Source organism: Scylla paramamosain, chromosome 1 (assembly GCF_035594125.1).
Source record: "Scylla paramamosain isolate STU-SP2022 chromosome 1, ASM3559412v1, whole genome shotgun sequence".
NCBI lineage: Eukaryota > Metazoa > Arthropoda > Malacostraca > Decapoda > Portunidae > Scylla > Scylla paramamosain.
This window is the reverse complement of record NC_087151.1, coordinates 16,645,001-16,667,500: the sequence shown is the minus strand read 5'-3', so window position 1 is coordinate 16,667,500 and position 22,500 is coordinate 16,645,001. Positions and strand designations below refer to the sequence as shown.

The 22,500-nt window shown below is 41.1% G+C and overlaps 1 protein-coding gene across 3 annotated transcripts in view; it reads left to right on the top strand.

Annotated features, from left to right (window-relative positions):
* LOC135101556 (serine/threonine-protein kinase MAK-like) overlaps positions 1-22,500 on the top strand; it is a 119,191-nt gene that overhangs the window by 95,405 nt on the left and 1,286 nt on the right. For 2 of the 3 annotated variants that reach the window (XM_064005663.1, XM_064005670.1), the window contains exons 4-11: positions 13,035-13,156; positions 13,323-13,535; positions 14,181-14,352; positions 14,543-14,718; positions 16,715-16,816; positions 17,099-17,532; positions 20,156-20,360; positions 20,811-22,500. The exon at positions 20,811-22,500 is cut by the window's right edge and continues 1,286 nt beyond it. In XM_064005663.1, coding sequence (XP_063861733.1) covers positions 13,035-13,156; positions 13,323-13,535; positions 14,181-14,352; positions 14,543-14,718; positions 16,715-16,816; positions 17,099-17,532; positions 20,156-20,360; positions 20,811-20,823 — 1,437 coding nt within the window. In that variant the 3' untranslated portion in view covers positions 20,824-22,500. The remainder of the gene's footprint in view (positions 1-13,034; positions 13,157-13,322; positions 13,536-14,180; positions 14,353-14,542; positions 14,719-16,714; positions 16,817-17,098; positions 17,533-20,155; positions 20,361-20,810) is intronic. The other variant, XM_064005679.1, reaches the window with a different exon arrangement.

Below are 22,500 nucleotides of genomic sequence, written 5' to 3'. Positions count from 1 at the left end.
GACGAACGCCAGGAACAAAGGCAGGAGAGTATGTTCATAAGGGTTCTGACGGAGGGTTTAGCGCGGCAACAACTTCCTCACCCCCAGCAGCCCTTTCAGGCCCCCCTCCAGCCTTCCTGGCAGCCACAGCCCGGTCACTACCCCAGCTGGAACCTCTCCTCGTGGCAGGGCAGACACTAATGCGTCTCGCCTCACCACCACACCTCATTCCCAAGCCAACGCGAGGAGGCAAGGGAACAGACGCCCCAGCTGTCACCTGACCGTGGTCTCCGCCAACGTGAGAGGACTCCGCACCAATGTAGGCGACCTTAGCCACAATTTCGTGCTGAGACATAGTGCTGACATTGTCGCAGTAACAGAAACGTGGCTGAGTGACGAGGTGGAGCCGACGTTCGGCAAAATATCAGGCTACTCCCTGTGGGTGAGGATGGACCGAAAAAATAGAGCAGGCGGAGGGGTCGCTGCCTGTTTTAAGGACGGCCTCCAAACACAGGAACTTGAGGTAGCCGTGCCACACCTGATGGAGGCACTGTTCTTCAGGGTGGTACTTGCAGACAACAGTGGGCTTCTCCTCTGTGTCATGTACCGCCCCCCGAGACAAGGACGAGCCCTGCTAGACTTCCTGACGGAGGAACTCGACACCCTGCTCCAGCGTCACAAGTGTTCCCATGTGATGATAGTGGGGGACCTGAACTTCCACATGGAGCAGGATGCCTTCAGTAATCTCCTGACTGTTCAGGCCCTAACCAACCATGTCACCTTCCCTACACACGAGCGGGGAGGACTGCTGGATCCTGTGGTGACAAACCTACCCGAAGCCAGCATCATCTGCCAGCAGCTAGGACCAGTGGGCAGCTCAGACCACTTTGCTGTGCTGTCTCAGGTCGAGCTGCAAACGGCGAGGGAAGACGCTATCCCGCGCACCGTCTGGCTTTGGAACAGGGCGGACTGGCCATCCATGAAGCAGGACATGGAGAACACGGACTGGGAGTCCCTCCTAATGGGAGATGCTGAGACCAAGGCACGCACCCTCACCACCAGGCTCCTTGCCCTCCAACAGCAGCATGTGCCCTGCCGAGTATATCTCTCCAGGCCTGGTGATCCCGCCTGGTTTGGTTTTCGCTGCAGAGCATCTGCCGAGGCCAAGCATGCTGCCTGGGTGAGGTACAAGCGACACCCGTCACGCAGGAACAAGACGCTGCACCGGGAAGCGTGTAGGAGGATGACGTCTATCTGCAGATGGGCGAGGAATCAGCTAAGGGAGGACAGAAGGCGAAAGCTCAGTGGCCCAGGTGTTAGCAACAAGACCTGGTGGAATCTGGTAAAGGAGCAGCAAGGAGCATGTCACCGCGAGACTCTTCCTCCACTCACCAGACCTGACGGATCCACCGCCACGAGCAGTGCAGACAAGGTCACACTCCTCGCCGAGCTTTTCGCCAACAAGATGAAGGTTGACGACTCGGCACGACCTGTACCACAGCTGGCCCCGGAAACTGATTGCACTGTCACCACTGTCTTGGTGACGGCAGAGCAGGTTGAGCGGCTACTCGGTGCGGTGGATGTGGGTAAAGCCACAGGCCCGGATGACGTCAGCCCACGGCTCCTCAAGCAATGCGCTAGAGAGCTGTCAGCTCCTCTCACCACCGTCTTCACATCTTGCCTGAGGGAGAAGAAGTGGCCCTCAGTATGGAAGGAAGCGCGTGTGGTCCCAGTCCATAAGAAAAACTCAAGGTCTGAGCCCAACAACTACAGACCCACCTCCCTGCTCTCAGTGATGGGCAAGTTGCTGGAGCAAATAGTGGCTGCTGCCATCTGCCAACACCTGAGCGAGAACCACCTCCTCTCAGACAAGCAGTTTGGCTTCAGGCCTGGCAGATCCACCGCAGACCTCCTCCTCATCCTCTCCAAGGACTGGCAAGACGCCCTGGAAGAAGGCCTGGACACCCTTGTGGTGGCCCTGGACATTGCTGGGGCTTTTGACAGGGTCTGGCACGCGGGGCTCATTGAAAAGCTTCGCGCCAAGGGTGTCCAAGGTGACCTGTTAATGCTGCTAGAAGATTACCTCCAGGGTAGGACCCTTCAGGTAGTAGTCAACGGGCAGTCATCAAGGCCTTCACCTGTCCGGGCCTCAGTTCCACAAGGCTCCGTCTTGGGCCCAGTCCTATGGAACATATACATCGACGACCTCCTCCGGCAGCTGTCATCTGTGGCAGCATACGCCGACGACTGCACACTCTCCCGCTCCTACTGCCGCCTCGACAGTCAGCGTGCCGTCACTGAGCTGAACAGGCAGCTCGGACTGGTGGAGCAGTGGGGAAAGATGTGGCAGGTTAACTTCGCTCCTGAGAAGACGCAGGCGATGGTCATCTCGCGGTCCCCAGGTGCTTCACACGCAGTCTCAGGACAGCTGCGTTTTGGAGGCAAGAGCCTGCCACTTCAGGATTATATCAAGATCCTGGGCGTGTCTGTGGACCGCGGCCTACGCTTCGATCACCACATCAGTGTCGTCGCCCGCCAGACCTCTCTCCGAGTCTCTGCCCTGCGTAGGATGGCGAACACCCTCGACCCACGGGGCATCCTCACGCTATACAGGGCACAGATACGCCCATGTATGGAGTACGGTGCCCTGTCCTGGATGTCGAGTGCTGCCACCCACATGCAGAGACTGGATGCTGTGCAGCGGCGAGCCCTGCGCTTGGTGGCCACCGATGAGGACCAACAGCACCCACCACCAGTAACGTCACTGGAGCACCGCCGGGACGTGTCGGCACTAGTGGTGTGCCACAAAACTCAGGTGCAGAGGGTCCCTCACCTTGACCCCCTGAGGCTGCTGCCACACGCAGTACAGAGGTGCATCAGAGCTGCAGCCAGTAGCGACGAGCTAGTGAAGGTGCCTCGATCTCGCTCTAGCCAACACCAGCGCACCTACACAGCCAGGACTTCGCAGCTGTGGAACATGTTCACGGCGGCCACGCCCCAAGTGCAGGACATGTCCACGCACCAGGTGAAGCTGGCAGCCCACAGCTGGCGTAGCACGCACCTGTCCCCACTGGCGCTTTAAATTTTTATTATTTTATTGTATTAACATTATAATCTTTATGTTAAGCATGTATAGTGTTATTCCTGTAAAAAATACTATCATAGGCTTTTTAAATAATTCCACACTCAACGTGGAATTTTAAGCCTTTCTGTAAATATTTGTTTAAAAAAAAAAAAAGAGAGAGAGAGAGAGAGAGAGAGAGAGAGAGAGAGAGAGAGAGAGAGAGAGAGAGAGAGAGAGAGAGAGAGAGAGAGAGAGAGAGCGAGCGAGCGAGCGAGCGAGAGAGAGAGAGAGAGAGAGAGAGAGAGAGAGAGAGAGAGAGAGAGAGAGAGAGAGAGAGAGAGAGAGAGAGAGAGAGAGAGGGAGGGAGGGGAGGAGGGAGGAGGGAGGGAGAGAGAGAGAGAGAGAGAGAGAGAGAGAGAGAGAGAGAGAGAGAGAGAGAGAGAGAGAGAGAGAGAGAGAGAGAGAGAGAGAGAGAGAGAAATGAAAAGGAGGAAACAGGTTCGGAGACAGCCTCCTCCTTTCTCTATCCTCATTTTCAATCCAAAGTTGGATGTTGTGTCTATGTGCGCAACGACTTAATCTGCTCTCGTGCCAACGCTCAACGCTTGTTCATAAAAAGGGTGACTTACTCTAATCTCTGAAACTACCGTCCTATTGCTTTGAGTTCTTGCCTCTCTAAAGTTTTTGAATTTATCCTCAACAAGAAGATTCTTAAACATCTACCACTTCACAACCTTCTATCTGATCGTCAGCATGGGTTCCGTCGAGGCCGCTCTATTGGCGATCTTCTGGCTTTCCTTATTGAATCTTGGTCATCCTCTTTTAGAGATTTTGGTGAAACATTTGCTGTTGCCTTAGATATATCAAAAGCTTTTGATAGAGTCTGGCACAAAGCTTTGATTTCTAGACTACCCTCCTATGGCTTCTATCCTTGTTTCTGTAACTTCATTTCAAGTTTCTTCTCTGACCGTTCTATTGCTGCTGTGGTAGATGGTCACTGTTCTTCTCCTAAGTCTATTAAGAGTAGTGTTCCGCAAGACTCTGTCCTGTCACCCACTCTCTTTCTATTATTCATCAATCATCTTCTAAATCAAACTTCTTGTCCTGTTCACTCTTACGTTGATGATACCACCTTGCACTTTTTTACGTCCTTTCATAGACGTCCAACTCTTCAGAAAGTAAACAGTTCATGCAGGGAAGCCAGAAAACGCATGACTTCTGATCTTTCTAAAATTTCTGATTGGGGCAGAGCAAACTTGGTATTGTTCAATGCCTCAAAAAACTCAATTCCTCCATCTATCAAAACGACACAACCTTCCAGCTAACTATCCCCTCTTCTTCATTGACACTCAACTGTCCACCTCTTTTATACCACATATCTTCAGTCTATCCTTTGCTTTTAATCTAAACTGGAAACTTCACATTTCATCTCTAGCTAAAACAGCTTCTATGAAGTTAGGTGTTGAGTCGTCTTCGCCCGTTCGTTCTCACCCGTCTCCCCTCCTTGTTGCTAACACTGTACAGGGACCTTATCCTCCCATGTATGGAATATTCTTCACATGTTGTGGCGGGGTGTTGACAACCAGACAAATACTAGCATTTCAAAGAATGCACTACTATCCTACCCGTTATGTCTCTTCTCCCGATACATAAAAACAAAAGAAATATTTATAGAGGCTATAAATTAGTAGTAAACGGCAGCTCTTGTTTCGTCTTTTAGTATTTGAAATCAAGTAAGCGCTACATAAAGCAGACAGTTATGATAGACGGTTTCACTCAAGTCATAACTTACGACATACAACTTATGAAAGATGTTCTAAGTTATGATACGCATCTGCCATATCTATGACACATGTCACAACTTTATGAAGAAACATTGACATTCGTCATGGACTTTGCTTGTCCCTCATCGATCCAACTTTAGCTGTTGCTTGACGTCAGACATGTTTTGACGACGCTCAGGCACACCATGCGATTAACATGGTCATACATCACAGGAAAAAGCAGCAACAAACATAAATTCAAATGAGGCTATGTCCTTCACAACAGGAACACTGTGATGATATGTAAAAAAAATTAAGGTGTTCGTAACCGAGTTATGAGAATGGCAGGAGGTGGGGAGGAACGTTCGTGCTGTAGCCCTCATAAGGGAACCTTTCCACACCTGATACTTTGACGTGGACATTTGAACAACGAAATAATGAGATCCTCCATTACATTGCTGACAAGAGCGATTTTATCATGACTTATGGAAAAAAGAAGGAATTTTATGTACTTATGAGGACTCCAAAGGATGCAAGGTTCACGCTTCCAATATTCCTGCCCCTTAGCTCTTACATTATTAATGAGGTGACAGCTCACACCATTTACACCGACATACAGTTGTATGTTTTTTTTTTTTTTTTTTCAAATGAATGTCAACGTATCGTGTTAGGGCATGGGACATCATACGATGAAGTGCTATATTCCTTGTACGTAAGACATACGATGACATGTACAAGGAATATTTTAACTCGTCGTATGGCATACGATGACACTTTAGTGCAGGCTGTCGACGTGTGTCTACCACTGCTGCCGTCTGTCTGCAAAGTTAAAAATGATCCAGGTAGCAATAAGAAGTTCATTACGTCTTTACATCAGTTAGTAAAATGATTATGAATAGGAGTAAAGAATGAATTACAAACTAGATGTCATAGTCATATGCGCAGATGCCTTTATATAATCTTTACCATTCATATTAATTTCCTTATCTTTATTATTATTATTATTATTATTATTATTATTATTATTATTATTATTATTATTATTATTATTTTGTTGTTATTATTATTATTATTATTATTATTATTATTATTATTATTATTATTATTATTATTATTACTATTATTACTATTATTATTATTATTATTATTATTGTTATTATTATTACAATAGTTATAAAAGCTCGACATAAGGATAATTTCCAGTTAATGTGTTAGTTGCAAAGCATAATACTCCAAAGACAAGGAGCATCAACAACCTAGAAAATATTAAAATATATGACAAAAAAAAGGAAAAAAAAACACCTAATAAAAACCTGAAACAAAATTGTTAAAGTGCACTGAAAACCATTTATTGATACTGAGACAACAAAAAATGTATTTGGTGATTTATCAATGATATTCACAGGATCATTGCGAAAAGTACTCAATACTTCAGTAAAATAAGAAATGAAACATCTAGAGTAATGTGAAGTGCAGCGGCTTACTGGCTGCAAGGCTCCAGAACTGAATGAACTTCTTGTCACACATCCTGGAATGCAAGTTTATATTTTGTAATGAGTGCGCAAGATTATTGAGAAAAATTATAGAACACTAAGTGCGCAACTATGTCTTGTATGAGAGACATCAAGTGAAATGCTAAGCAAAAGAAATTTAGCGGAGTCAAATAATTTATACTGTAATTTTTTTTTATGATACATTGCAAACGACATTCAAACTGATGATCAGCATTAAAAACGAAGTACATAACTGAATGATATGTTTTCTTTAAATTATAACTACATGAAAACATTTTACAATATTTTTGTAAATACCACTGATGCCACATTTCAGAGGTGAATCTCGAAGGTCAATTTCGAATCAATAACTAGTCCCAGAAATTTCAAAGAGGATAGGACATGGGATAAGACATTGTCACTCAAAAGTAATACTGAATTATTACGACATTGTGTTAAATCAGCTGATGGTCATACACAAATATTTCTTTAGACTAAAGCCCAGCCCCATTGCTTGTAACAGTTGTAAACATGTTTTAAGGCTCTGAAGTGGGATGGCTGCTGCTGATTTCAGAGTGGGTTATCAGATGTTTGAGTAACTCAAACTGTATATAAAAATCTGTAAAGGATCCATTTGTTCAGAATGTCGCTTCCGACAGGAGAAAAAAAAAATCGCTAAGGATATTCAAAATTTTTCCTCATTTGTTAAATCAAGGTAATTTATGTAACAAAAAATTATGGTTGATTAAATTAAAGGCAACACTGAAATCAATACCAACAACTCTATACGCCTGGCCAACATCGAATGCTGATTGAACATAAGAACATAGGAAAAAGAAGGAAGCTGTAAGAAACCGTCAGACCTACGCGTGGCAGTCCATGTATGGAACATACCTACCTATATAGGCTATTTCCATCTCTCATCCTTATCCATAAACTTGCCTAATCTTCTTTTAAAGCTGCCTAATGACTCAATACTAACAACCTGATTACTGAGTTATTCCATTAATTTACCGCTCTATTTGAGATTCAGTTCCTTCCTATTTCTTCTTTAATTTTAACTTTATCAAGCCTGAACTCATTATTTCTTGTCCTTTCCTGACTAATAACCCTCATAATTTTTGCTTACAGCATTTTTGTTATATCCCCTATAACACTGGTGGCCAATCTTTTTGAGAGTGCGTGCCAAAATCGGCCAAATCTCTGACACAGAATTTTTCCACGAGCCAACTTAAATCTTTTGACAACATATTATTTGATATCTCTTAAGTATTTGAAGAACTTTTTAAATTATAAAAAAAAAAAATTGTTTGTATTGGTTAACTCACTACATTAAATCATAAACCCCCTTAAAAAGAAAAAAAAAAAAATCTATAAAAATCATCTTCTCACCCCTTTATGCCGTACTCGACAATCACAGCCACACCGCCAATGTCCATCATCATTACTGCTAGTATCAGAATCGCTGGTATTAGAGTACTTGTTCTAACACGCGGTTATAACGTTGTGTTATGATTATAGAAAAAAAAAAAATTTCTTCTATGAAGTCATAAAGCTCCGTTCAAAGAACCTTATTATCAAATCGGTCTGCACAATATCGAACGCACTATCCGTTTCTTCTTTCTGTAATCTGAATCTAATTCAGCAAACAACCACTCTACTACTTTCTCTGCTATGAACGACCTAAAGTTTAAAACCCCCGAAATCACCTAATCTCAAAAAAAAAATTGTCAACTTTGTACCAAACATTATGCTTTTCTTCTAGCAAACACAGCCTCGCAATGAACAGCAAGAACACGGCGGAGGTATCGGGAAAAACCCTCGGGACACTTACAAGCTGATTGCAGGCACAAGATGCAGACAAAAAAAAAAAAAAAACGTTTTAGTACGGCGAGCCCATTTTGTCGTCATCCGGCGACAATGGAATCTCACGGAGATTTCTGTAATGGCGCCTTCTGGCAACAGTGCTCGCTAACCCGCCACAAATCCAGACAAAAGTAATCCAAAAGTAGTCAAAATCAGTTTTTCACATTTGGAAATCTTACACCGTTTAGTGCACATACTCATATGGGTAATCTTAGACTTCTTATCTAGTACAACTTCAATGTTTAAATAAAAAGATATATGCAAAAAAAAAAAAAAAAATGTAACCTGTACTTTCGAGTGCCATAATCAAGTAATCAGCATGCCACGTTTGGCACGCGTGCCAAGGGTTGTCCACCCTGCCCTATACCACTTAAAAAACCTTTATCAGGTACCTCCTCAGGTCCCCACAACTAGCAGAGGCAAAACACCAGAGGCACCTCCGCTAAAGGGGATCCTGAGGAGGGATTGGAGTAATAGTACAAGATACAGATATGATATTGTGATCGGAGGAGCCCAATGAAAAAGAGGGTAACAGCGTAACCAGAAGGCTTAGAGGTTCAGAGAAGGTCAAGAATGTTGTGAGAATCTCCAAGACGGTCAGGAATATGAGTAGGGTGTTGCACCAATTGGAGGATAGCAAAGCTGAAGGCAAGTTCACCAAGATGGTCAGTGAAGGAAGAGAAAACCGAAAGCTGGTGGTGAACATTGAAGTCTCCAAGAATGGACATCTCCACAAAAGGGAAGAGAGTCAGAATCTGCTCCACTTTAGAAGTTTAGTAGTTAAAGAATTTCTTACCGTTAGAGGAGTTAGGTGAGAGGTATACAGCACAGATAAATTTAATTTGAGAGTAACTCTGGAGTCGTAGCCAGATGGTGGAAAATTCATGAGATTCAAGAACGTGGACAAGTGAGCAGGTTAAGTTGCTGCGCACATAAACGCAACATCCAGCTTTGGAGTGAAAATGAGGATAGAAAAAGTAAGAGGGAACAGAAAAGAGGCTACTGTCAGTTGCTTCAGATACCTGTGTTTCAGTTAGAAAAAGAAGATGAGGTTTAATAAAGGAGAGGTGGTGCTCTACAGACTGAAAATTAGATCTAAGAATGTTGCAATAGCTGATGAAGAAAAAAGTTGAGGGGGGTGTCATGACACTTATGGTCGGTACCAGAAGAGCAGTCCTATATATATATATATATATATATATATATATATATATATATATATATATATATATATATATATATATATATATATATATATATATATATATATATATATATATATATTGTTACGACCCTAGAAAGCCGCTCTCCGCGAATCACTACCGACACTATCAACAACTGCCACTACTCTCTATCAGCTTCCCTATTGCAGGGCAAATATAAACGAGTCCAGGCCACTTGTAGGCCATAAAACTACTAAAACGTCAAGGTCACCATCCCTGCCACTACTGCCGAGGACTAAAACTCCAAAGAACTCACTCCCCAATGCCGAAAAGAACGCCCTCAAACCTGCCCTCAAACGACAGGTCCATGTTCAAATTGTCTCATGATTTCAAGAAGACGGATCTCACCTACAAAGCTGGCGGATGAGGAGAGAAATGAGAGTACAGAACACTACACAACATGTACACAAAAAATGTCCCCTGGCCAACAAGATGCACAAACAATAACAAGAACACAAAGGCCAATAGCTTTTAAAAATACGAGACTAAAGTCAACTCGGCTCAGAAAACAAAACAACTCCCAACAGACTGCCAGTCTGTCTGGACAAACAAAGGATGTAAGATGGACGAAGAGAAAAAAAAAAAAATCAGACGAGATGTGAATCAGATCTTTCTGGGCATCTGTGGATGTTATTTGTATGACCTATAAAGTCACAGTTACTCGAATATACCAGCTCTTACAAAATGTGCGTCCTACTCGTCAGAATGGGACACCAATTAAACTGCTGACATGGAATAAGACAGGATGAGGTGGCCGGTCTGATCCAACGACCATCCAACCTCCTTGAGGAAAGCACGTAGTCACGCTTACCATTGTTTACTGCTATCCTGCTCCATAAAATCATTTTAACTTCAATAGAATATTACACTAAAACTGTAGGAACTGTCTAGAATTTTATTCTTTTATACAGGACAACTACTTTTATTTTTTCATGGGTTTTAATTTCAGCTCACTGTTGTTATAGAAAACAGGAAAAAAAAAACAATATCACTAGGTAGGCTAGGAGAAACTTAGAGTAAAATATGACACGTGCCAGAGGGTAACAACTTCAGAACTCTATATATGGACACACAACGAATACATAACCAAAATGCAGAATTCAATATAATGAACATGTAATAACTTAATCACTATATATATATATATATATATATATATATATATATATATATATATATATATATATATATATATATATATATATATATATATATATATATATATATATATATATATATATATATATATATATATTGTAAAGGTCTTGATAGCTTGTTTTTCAGAGAAACTCCGAAGTTATTTTCAACTTTATTCTTTTGTCAACTGCTACGTTTCATTTCTTTCTGCAGCATCTTCAGGCTAAAAAAAAAAATTAAAAATAAATAAATAGATAAAATAAAATTAAAAAAAAATTAAAAAATCAAATAAAAACACAAAGTAAAAGTTGTATAAAAATTCACATCTAATGGCACTACAAGCAAAAACAGAACACAACAACAGCAAACACAACCTTTCCTGTATGGCAACGAAAGAAGAACCGAAATACTTGGGTTCCTAATGCTATGGTATCGGAACGGAGCTCCGAAACATCATCTTACACTATGTAGTTGACTCGATGTTAAGTTATTATTCAATTTTGTATTTATATGCATAATATGTTTAGCCTCTAATAATTTTTTGTCCATATTGGACTCTGTCTTGTGTAGTTTTCTGAAATCTGTCACAAAAGGGATGATCATGTTCATGTGAATGGGAACGTATTGCCGAAAACGATGAAGTGCTAGTTAATTATTAGTTCGGGGAGAAATACCTTTATATTCAGCAATTCTGTGTAAGGTTACGTCTAGTTTCACCAATACATCGAACTTTACAGATCGAACACATGAATTCATAAATTACATTAGAGGTAAGACTAGTGGGAATGACAACTTTGTATTTAAAGAATGATCCTATTGTTAACAAATTTGTAAAAATAAATATGAATCTGTAGTCAGGGAAGTGAGTTTTAAGCAACTCTCTTAGTTGTTTCCTAATCGAATAGCTTAAATCCCCATGAAAGAGCAACAACATAATATTATATAAAATTTAACAATATTATATACTTGTTGCCTCTTGCATAAGTAGAGAAGTTTGAGAACTAAATTTATTTGTTAAGAACTTAAATATTGTATCTTCAATAACGTTCATAGGGGAAGCCGTTATCATGGAAAAACTTTTTGAGAAGCTTAATTTCTTCATCAAAGTTAGCCCAATTTGAGGACAGACTATAGCATGTATACAGCAGTATTTTGATTGGATTAATCTCAAACAGCTGTGGAATGAAAGATAAATAATGTATACCAAGATCCGTGAACGTTGGTTACCGATACACTGACGGGTGATTAAGACATCCAAGAAAGGTAGAGATGAATTATTCTCAAGTTCACATATAAATTTAATATTAGGATGCTGTTTTTTAAGGTACTCTAGGAACTGTGAAGCATGTAAAGTAACTCTAAATAGGAGGAAAGTGTTATCAACATATCTTTTATATAAAAAAAAAAAAAAAATGGCTCGAAACTAAGTGAGCAATTATCCAACCAGATAGATTCATGGTAACAAAGGAAAGCATTGGCAAAGGATGGGCCCAAGCAAGATCCCATTGACACTTCATCCATTTGTACATATAATTTTTCATTAAATATGAAGGGAGAATCTTTAACAGCGAGATTTGATAGGTTAATAAAAGGTTTCTTAGTAAAATTAAGGAAAGTACTATATATATATATATAGAGAGAGAGAGAGAGAGAGAGAGAGAGAGAGAGAGAGAGAGAGAGAGAGAGAGAGAGAGAGAGAGAGAGAGAGAGAGAGAGTTTATTCAGCATAAGAAGAATATAACACTGGGTAAATATATTGCACAGGGCAGAACACATAAATATCTGCTTACTTCTTCATCGGCTGATGCTCACAGAAATGTGTGGAACAGAGGCAGTCTCAGACAGTGAGCGACACACACTGGACACGTCGTGACTGTCCTGAAACATGTTTGTTAAAATATTCTTCGCTTGCCTCACACTTAGATACATATTTCTTCTTTTGTAATGCTTTGTAGTAATTTTTAATGTTTATTGATGTTAAGTTTTACTTTACTACTTAACTATAAGGTTTATTTTATTCTACAACTTCACTTATTAAACCAAGCAAACGTTATTCTAATGCCAAGCACTGCATTCTTTTTTTTTTTTTTTATTTATTACCAGAATCCTTCACATTTTTTTTTTTTTTATTACCAGAATCCTTCACATCTTTTTTTTTTTTTGCCACCTTTCCATTATCCAACGAAAAAAAAAAGTTATATTACCACTGCTTTAGACGAATCAGAGCCAGCAATTACTGCAAGAGCAGACATACAGACACGTGACATCATAAAAGTAAAATTTTTCTAAACTACTGTATTTATTAGACTCTCACTCGGCTGACATCTATCTATTTAAGGGCTGTAGCGATGAGTGGCCTTATGCACTGACAAAACAGGGCAACTTGATGAATCACTATCCCAATGCTTAATTACATTATCAACACTATACATTAAATTTGTCCCTCTTCCTTCTCCTCTTGCTCCTCTTTTACGTGATGCTAAAACTTTGGTCTGTCTTTGCATCACAGTCTCTGAAGAAGCTGAGCCACGCCAATGTAGTCAAGCTGAAGGAAGTGATTCGAGAGAACGACACACTCTACTTCGTCTTTGAGTACATGAAGGAAAATCTGTACCAACTTATGAAGTCCAGGTGAGATTGATAGATAGGTAAAGAGAGAGAGAGAGAGAGAGAGAGAGAGAGAGAGAGAGAGAGAGAGAGAGAGAGAGAGAGAGAGAGAGAGAGAGAGAGAGAGAGAGAAAGAGAGACCAACTACTTACTTACAAGTCCTCACACCCATACTTTTGTATCGCCACAGAGAGAAGCACTTCAGTGAGCCCATGATCAAGAACATGGTGTGTCAAGTTCTGCAAGGCCTGGCCTTCATGCACCGCCATGGATACTTCCACCGTGACATGAAGCCCGAGAACCTGCTATGCATGGGCCCAGACTTGGTCAAGATTGCAGATTTCGGCCTGGCCCGGGAAATCAGGTCACGGCCTCCCTACACTGATTACGTCTCTACCAGATGGTAATTGACAGATGGTAGTTGACGTTGCCATAGCGGCAGCGTTACACAATTGGGCACAGGAAGTGTAGGAGTCAGTGGCTTGTATTTTGAAGGATTTGTAGAGAACTAGATTAATGTAAATAATATCTTCATCACCATAGTCCCCAGTTACTACAAGGCATGAAGTCCGATATAAAGTACAGTAAAATTCCTCTTATCCGGCATCAACGGGACCGCCGACATGCAGGATACTTGAATATTGCCGGATACTTGAATAGAAGTGAAATTATGTCCACAATCACCACCCTACACTCACGCATCTTACCATAACAAAGATCAGCTGATCTGATCAGCTGCTTAAGTGTAAACACAACACGCTTCCTCTTTTCTACAACTTTAGGCATGATGAAGGCGTCAGGCGATAAACAGTGCACACGCGGGACTGAATCACTGAGTAAACACAGTGCGGGAATTTTAATCAATTTTATGAGTACACATTGATTTTTTATTGATTTTAAGGCTTGGGGAAAAATGTGCCGGATACTTGAAGCTGCTGGATACTCGAATGCCGGATGAGAGGGATTTTACTGTATACAAATTTCTATTTTTGCAATCGAAAGGCAGAATTGTGTTCCAGTTAGGATAGTAAAGACCTCGCTCTTACAGGTACCGAGCGCCCGAGGTGTTGCTTCGCTCTACCAATTACAGCAGTCCAATTGACATCTGGGCGATGGGTGCCATCATGGCTGAAATCTACACCTTCAGGCCTCTCTTCCCAGGCTCGTCAGAGATTGATCAAATCTTCAAAATTTGCTCTGTAATAGGCACACCAGATAAGGTAAATAATACGAGTATAGTAATATTCTTAGAGATCAGATCTTAAGGCAGGTATGTATTCCCCTACTTTTGGCAAAAAAAAAAAAAAAAAGCTCATATTTTCGTTGCGGGAAATCACGTACTACGGTGTGCATCGTAACTACGTGTAGGAACAATGAAGTGTCCGAGCTGAGTCAAGCGTTGTGTTGCAGCGGGACTGGCCCGAAGGATACTCTCTGGCACAACAAATGAACTTCAAGTTCCCCCAATTTGCATCGACACCGCTCTCGACGTTGATCTCCAATGCCAGCCAAGACGCCATCCATCTCATGACGGAGATGCTTCGGTGGAATCCCGCCCGTCGGCCCACCGCGCAACAATGCCTGAGGTAAGCACAGTTGCCTGATTGGTATCCTCCGCACTTTGCTTTATTCGTTGTTGTGGTGAGGAGGGATGACTGTGGGAGGTATGTTTTGATATGCTCATAAGGAATACAAAAGGGAAAACAACACTGTACAGGCTAGAAATTGTAAAACGTATTCTTTTTATGCCTTTTTCTTGTAGATACTTATAAAGACTCTATACATTGCTTTTCATGCTGTGAATACCACAGTGAAAGGATTAAAGAACGTCAGTTGCCCTGCTGAATAGTAAGATTAATGCCTTCCATGACTGACTGGTCTTGGAAGAGGAACACCATGAAAGGCTGCTTCTCGCATCCACACAAACCACTTTCGACCCCCTGCAGTTTCCGATCGCGCGCGCTCGTATATGTGTGTGTGTGTGTGTGTGTGTGTGTGTGTGTGTGTGTGTGTGTGTGTGCTTCCTTAATTCTGACATAGTAATTACATTTAAATGGGCTTTGTCAAACTCACGATAATTGTTTTGGAAACAAATTCCCCAGCATTTACATTTATTTAGATCGTATTTTTAAACATCACTCTCTCCTTTTTTTCTTTAATGATTATTGGATGCGGTACATTGATTCGTTACTTGTAAATGTCAAAATTGTTTTTGTCATATTATGTTGATGTTTTCACTTATGTTATACATCCTTATCATATCTCTTCACAGTTTCAACTTTCTTAGTGCTTTCTAGCTTGAGTTTTCAAATTAAATACAAATCTCGATGCTGCACTGCTCTATCAATTATTACTTTTTTTTTTTTCTATTTCTCATATACTCCATTCTTCGCTCTTCTTACTTTTGTCAGTTTAATGATAGACTACCACGTACAATCCATCCTGTACACTAGGCTTCTTTTGTTAATTATGCGCCATAGTTTGGACCATCGGTATTTCCTTCCCTACCTGGAAAATTACATTTGGCTCAGTTTGATTCTGTTTTCAGTGTAAGGATTAATTTCGAATATTTTATCTTTTTGGATTTCTTGGTAGAGATATTAAGCTTTAAACATCAGCAACAAAATCCTCAAATGGTTGTGAGATCGAATACCGTTGGTTCGGTAATACATTTATCTATATTAGAAATGCAGCTCAAGCCTCTCTCTCTCTCTCTCTCTCTCTCTCTCTCTCTCTCTCTCTCTCTCTCTCTCTCTGTGTGTGTGTGTGCGTGTATGTGTGTGCGTGTGTCTGTGTGTCATTCATCTATGGTCGCCTGCTGGTCACCCAGCCAACCGTTCTCCTACGGAGGGAACTCAGAGCTCGTACTGACCGATCTTTGGGTAGGACTGAGACCACTCACACACCACGCACCGAGACAGCAAGGTCACAACCTCTCGAGTTACATCCCGTACCTACCTGCTGCTAGAGGAGCATGGTTTACACATTAAGAGGGTCGCCCATTTGCTTCGCCGCGCCCGAGACTCGAGCCGAGCGTGCTAACCATTACACTGCTGCGTGTGTGTGTATGTGTTTGTGTGTGTGGATATTATATATATATATATATATATATATATATATATATATATATATATATATATATATATATATATATATATATATATATATATAGATATAGATAGATAGATAGATAGATAGATAGATAGATAGATAGATAGATAGATAGATAGATAGATATAGATATAGATAGATAGATAGATAGATAGATAGAGAGATATATATATGTATGTAAATTAGAGAGAGAGAGAGAGAGAGAGAGAGAGAGAGAGAGAGAGAGAGAGAGAGAGAGATTAATATAGTGCAGTGGTTCTCAAACTTTTTCGTGAGCGACCATATTTGGAACATTTTAATCCTTTGTGGCCCATAGTAAAGTAAAGAGAAAGAAATTGTACAGTGATATATACACTATTTGTGTTCCTGCGATCCATCAAAATTTATCTCGATCTTTGGCTCGCGACCCACAATTTGAGAACCACTGATGTAGTGGAACATTAATGATCATCTGCTTTGCGGGGATTACAGGTTTTCGTTCTTCAAGGACCAGAAGAGTGAGATGAACAACCTCACCTATGCCGTTGCCAAGGCGCGCATCTCAGACACCGGCGTGCTAGATGATGCCAGCGGGTGAGTGTCTCCCGCACCACTCTGTTTCATTATTATATTCCTCTTCACCTTGATGAACAGGCCAATAACACACACACACACACACACACACACACACACACACACACACACACACACACACACACACACACACGGGCGGACGGACGGAAGGACGAACGTATATGTAATCGTATGGAGAACAGTAAGTAATAAATCTGATTTATATATTAATTTCTAACACAAAATAGCTAACACTCCAAATGAATAGCTTATGAGTGAAGATATTGTTCTTATTTCCTGCAGCCTCAACATGAACAGCGACCTGAAGAGCGGGATGCGCGGAGCAGGTGGGAGAGGGGGCGGCAAGGGCCTGGCTCAGGGCTCCATAGGGAGTGGTGTGGACACCAGCACGCACAACGGGTTTTTGCACCGCTCAAAGATTAGCCTTGATCTGGAGCCCGGAAGCAAAGGCTCCGAAATGGCTCTGCCACCACCCCCGTACATGCCCTCCTTGACACGCAGACCGGCGGCAGGAGACGCTTCCCTAGCAGGGTTAAGGACTAAAGGAATCCAATCCAAGCCATTTGCAGGTTCTGGCTTGAACATAAGCTCTAAAGACAATAGGGAGAATGGCTACATTTCAGGCAACAAGAACTGGTCTTTTCGGAACCCAGCGGCCACTGACCACAAATATGACGAGTTCGAAGAGAATAAAACTAATGGTTTCGGGAACTTGAGTAAGTAACTGTTTTATTGTGTCATCCAGGACGAGTAACAAAGGTTATATTCAGTGTATATACTTGCACATAGATGCGTACACTGCATATACGCTAGGGTTATATCTCATTCCGTTCGCCCACACGCGGTCACGCGGCCACAGTCAGAGGTTAAGTAACTTTGGGTTACACGAAATTTTCATCTGCGTTGTCCTCGACTTTGATATCTTGACGGTGGCATGGGATCAGCCGTGAGTGTTGAACAGAAACCATTGACTTGATATTACTCAGATGATGCATTGTCATTTTAATGAATGAATGTAAAAACAAGTCGTTGAATATAATTTCGCTTGGTTATATTTTCTACAGCGAGCTCTTCCCTCAATATTATACTGCATATTCATTGCCGGTGTGTGACGTCGTGAAGCAGAATCCTCATCTCCAGACTACACAAGTAAGGAACACAATCGCGGAGTGGTGGCCTGTAATGCTGCCACGAGTCAGTCTACGTGGCTAAATGTACAAAGGGAAAGGTTTCCGAAGACTGTCACAGTTATTATTATTATTATTATTATTATTATTATTATTATTATTATTATTATTATTATTGTTGTTGTTGTTGTTGTTATTGTTGTTATTATCATTTATTATCATTCTTACGTTGATTTTCTTTTATTTATTTATTTATTTATTTATTTTTTTTTTTTACCTAACTCACACAACGGAGAGAGGAGGTAGTCATCTAATAGAAAACTAAACAAATAGTTATTCACTCCAAAGTAAGAACTAAAACGTATAACACAGGAAAAATACATCCTCACTTCCCACTCGTAGTCATGCATTTCACTGCACTTTATGGCTTTTGCTTGATTTCCGTCTGCATTCACTCGCTTACAGTTTATGTTCCTTTATGGATATCCCATCTATGTACAGAATTTTCAACATTTTCATCACGTATTCTTAAAGTAAATACGCACGTGTACTGAGTTTACTCGTAGAGTGTGAAGAGAATTAGTAGGTAACGTGGAGATCACAATACTTAAGCACGAGGCTTTGTCCTGTGGAGTAAATGATCTTCAGTAGTTTCTCTATTCACGTATTGTTTCTTTCTTATAGAAACAATACGTTCTCATGAAATAGTTTGAATGATTCATATTTTTAATTTCTATCTCACCTACAGGAAGAGATTTATTTATCTATTTTTTTTATATATTTTTTTTTTAATGCTAATGAAGAGTGATGCATGTGTTTAATTAGTCTGCGTTTAAGACCTGTGGAAGCCTTACATTCACCAACCGTTATTATTTATTTCCCGTTATATTTTGCATTCTTTGTTTATAATGATGGAATAATGACTTCAGTAATCTTCCCGATTCTTCACCCTTTGTTTCATTTGTGGCATTAGTGAGGCAGACAGTGTTACAGTGTTACAGGTCAAGACTCCCTGACTGTTTCTCATTTACTAGTGTGGGGATGAAGAATGCTTTCTCCTAAACATTATACACCTGCAATAAATATGTTCAACATAATAATGGAGTTTTATTTGCCATTATACATATAATGTCATGAGTGCACCAGATGTCTCATCCAACATAGCCACACTATTTCCCGGAAAGCAAAAAAAGAAAGGACGATGTCACAGGTGTCCGCCATCTTGTTAACAGTATGGAAAAGAAATGAGTTCCAAAAAGATGACAGATAATGTTCCAAATTACAAAATCGTGGGCAGGAAATACGTAGTCAATGGCAGAAGGGAGTAGGAGGCGGCGTGATATCAGTCAGGTGCATCGTCTGACAGGTGTTGCCACTAATTTCAGAGAAACTTAATTACTTATTCCCAATGATAAATCTTGATATTTCAAGTCAGGATGGTAGCGGCCATTTCATTGTCTTCTGTGTTTGACACTGATCCTGGGTGATGCGGCGCAATGTGTTGTAAAGGTCCTTAATCTCCACGACACCGTGAGTAAGGTGGTGGGCTTTTATTCACCTGCAAGACACGCGGCTTTGGGAGGAATGTGCAGGGCGTGTGGCTGTGGTCAAGCAATGCACCGTCACTGTTTGTCACAGTCACGAGCTTTCTGCCTGACCCACCCGACGGGACAGCAACACACACCTTGCTCATGCCTGACTGAAACCTTTCTGTTTCAGTTTCATTCCACTGATGTGTCTTCACAAGCACAGTTTTATTGAGTTATAGTCTTCATAAGAACATCATTAAATCAAATTTATGTATTGAAATTTAACAAATCAAAGGACATAATAACATGGTTTAGTTGTTTGAAAAAAGTGTGACCGTTTCCACTGGCATGTAGTTTGACCGAACTGAGCCATTCACAATGGATGCAGTATTTATCATTATTATTATTATTATTATTATTATTATTATTATTATTATTATTATTATCATCATTATTATTATTATTTACGTTTAGATGATTTATATGACTGAATAATTAATTACATTGATAAGCGACAACCATCAGCTATCCTTTCCTTCACTGCACTATTTTTTTTTTAACCACATTCATATCAAGATAACTGAAATTATTTCGGTCGTTAAAAGAAAGCTACTAAACAGCACTAAATAAGCAAACCATCATGCATGCTATCATTTCCATTATAATGAAATGCTTCGTTCCAGGAGCTGTGAGTCGCAGCATGCCCGGCTCACTAGTGTCCGTGCAGGCCGGGGGCGCAGCGGGCAGCAACACAGGAGTGGTGGGGCTGCGAACCCATTCCTACCCCAGCACTAACGCTGCCACCATGGGTTCCTTCGCCACCACGGGGCCCACGCGCTCTAACAGTGCCAACGCCAACGTCCACGGCAGGACTAACTGGGCAGCAAAGTGCGTATCGTTGAGAGAGAGAGAGAGAGAGAGAGAGAGAGAGAGAGAGAGAGAGAGAGAGAGAGAGAGAGGCTGCCTAACAGCCGAAAGAAACTATTTATATGTTTATTATTTGCAGTAAGGAAGTAAGGATTCTGTTTATGAAATGAAGTGATACTTTGATAATTATAATCTATATTTCTATAATTTGTCATATATATATATATATATATATATATATATATATATATATATATATATATATATATATATATATATATATATATATATATATATATATATATATATATATATATATATATATATATATATATATATATATATATAAATTTTGCTATAAAATGTGTAACAGCCACTACAATGAAGTACTTGGTAGCAATGTTAGTGAAGTGGGGGGGGGAATGGGTGTGGGTAATGACGAGAGGAGTTTCTAAATCACTTGCTTTACAGGTACCTCAAGTAATCACGTAACGAGACGACACAGAGCTCCTTTATGCCTGACCCAGTGCCGCTGGCCTTCCAGGAGACAGGACGGAAAGGCGTCGGTGGATGGAAAGGATTCAGGTGTGTGAATTGCGGCGCTGGGCAGCAGTCGTCACGCAAGAACCAAGAGCAGTGGTGGGCACGCTGTATCTTCCTCATCACAGCAAGGATTTAGGTGGTGCATGGTGACAGAATAACTCGGTGCGGCACCTTGTAGACAGAAAATTAATCTTATCTCGTGGTCAGCATAAGGCGTAGACAGTTTGCTGGAAATGCTGGAAATAATAAACTTAAGAACGTTCTGAGGTTTTTCGTGTTGACCGTCGTACCGCCCAGCAAACCTTCTCTGCTGTTCAACTGACGCTCTCATCATCTGTGATACTTCATACAATTTCGTTGCCCTCCAAGATCGGAAGACCACACGCTGCAATGTGTTTCGACGTTGTGTTCATGCAGGCCCTAGATCGCCTCGGCCTGGCGAACCAGTACCCGCTCTCCCTGACCTCCCTGCACTGTACAGACCCACCACCAAACAACGATAGCAACAAATATTAATATGGAAATAGTATGTAGATTTATTTATGGTTTCAGTCATTAATTAAGTCGGGGAGGTGGTCAGTGGTGCAACCAGTTTCGTTACTTCATTGTTCCCTTCATTGTTGCCAATCGATGCCGGGTCACTTATAAGTGACCTTATTCCTCCTCATGCCTGCCTCAGCCACCACGAACCGGTCATCAAACACTTGGTGGTAAAAGAAACGACAACAACAAAAGGAAAAATCTTCTGGGCTACTTTTCCTTCGAGAAGAACACCAGCAACAAAAGGTATAAACGTGCTAGCACAACATTACTGACAATAAAAAAATAAAAAAAATGGTGATCCATGAAGATAAGATCCATCTATGACAATGTGCTAGTCTTTTGGAGTAGGCAGGGAGGTGTTGCGCCACCACTGCACATCACACCATACCATAACGCGGAATAATACAAGACATCACACACACACACACACACACACACACACACACACACACACACACACACACTTAACTAGACCAAGATCAGAATATGTAGCTGTGATGTGGTCATCAAAAACCAAGAAGAATAGTAATAACAAATTGGTGAGATAGACTGCAGAGAGTTGCAACTAAAATGCCATTGAGTTTGAGAGAGCTGCCATACGAAGAAAAGACTGGAGAGACTTGGGGTGGTAACTCGAATTTGAGAGAGAGAGAGAGAGAGAGAGAGAGAGAGAGAGAGAGAGAGAGAGAGAGAGAGAGAGAGAGAGAGAGAGAGAGAGAGGGCTAGACAATTGTAATGCATAGAGTGGTGAACGGGTTTGAGAAACTGGATAGAGAAATCGTTATCGTGAGGATACAAGAGATACAAGAGGTCAATAAACAAAATAAAGACTACTTACAGAAGGTATCAAGAAAAATGGTTTTCCACATAGAAATGTAGATAAGGGTTACTGGAAGAAGTGATCCAGGGAAGGGAAGATCCATGAATGAAGTCATGGCAAAGTAAATGTGAAGACGTGACACCATGAATATGGGTCTTTTTTCATATGTTACAACTAGGTGAATACAACTAGGTAAATACACACACACACACACACACACATACACCTGTGTGTGTGTGTGTATATATATATATA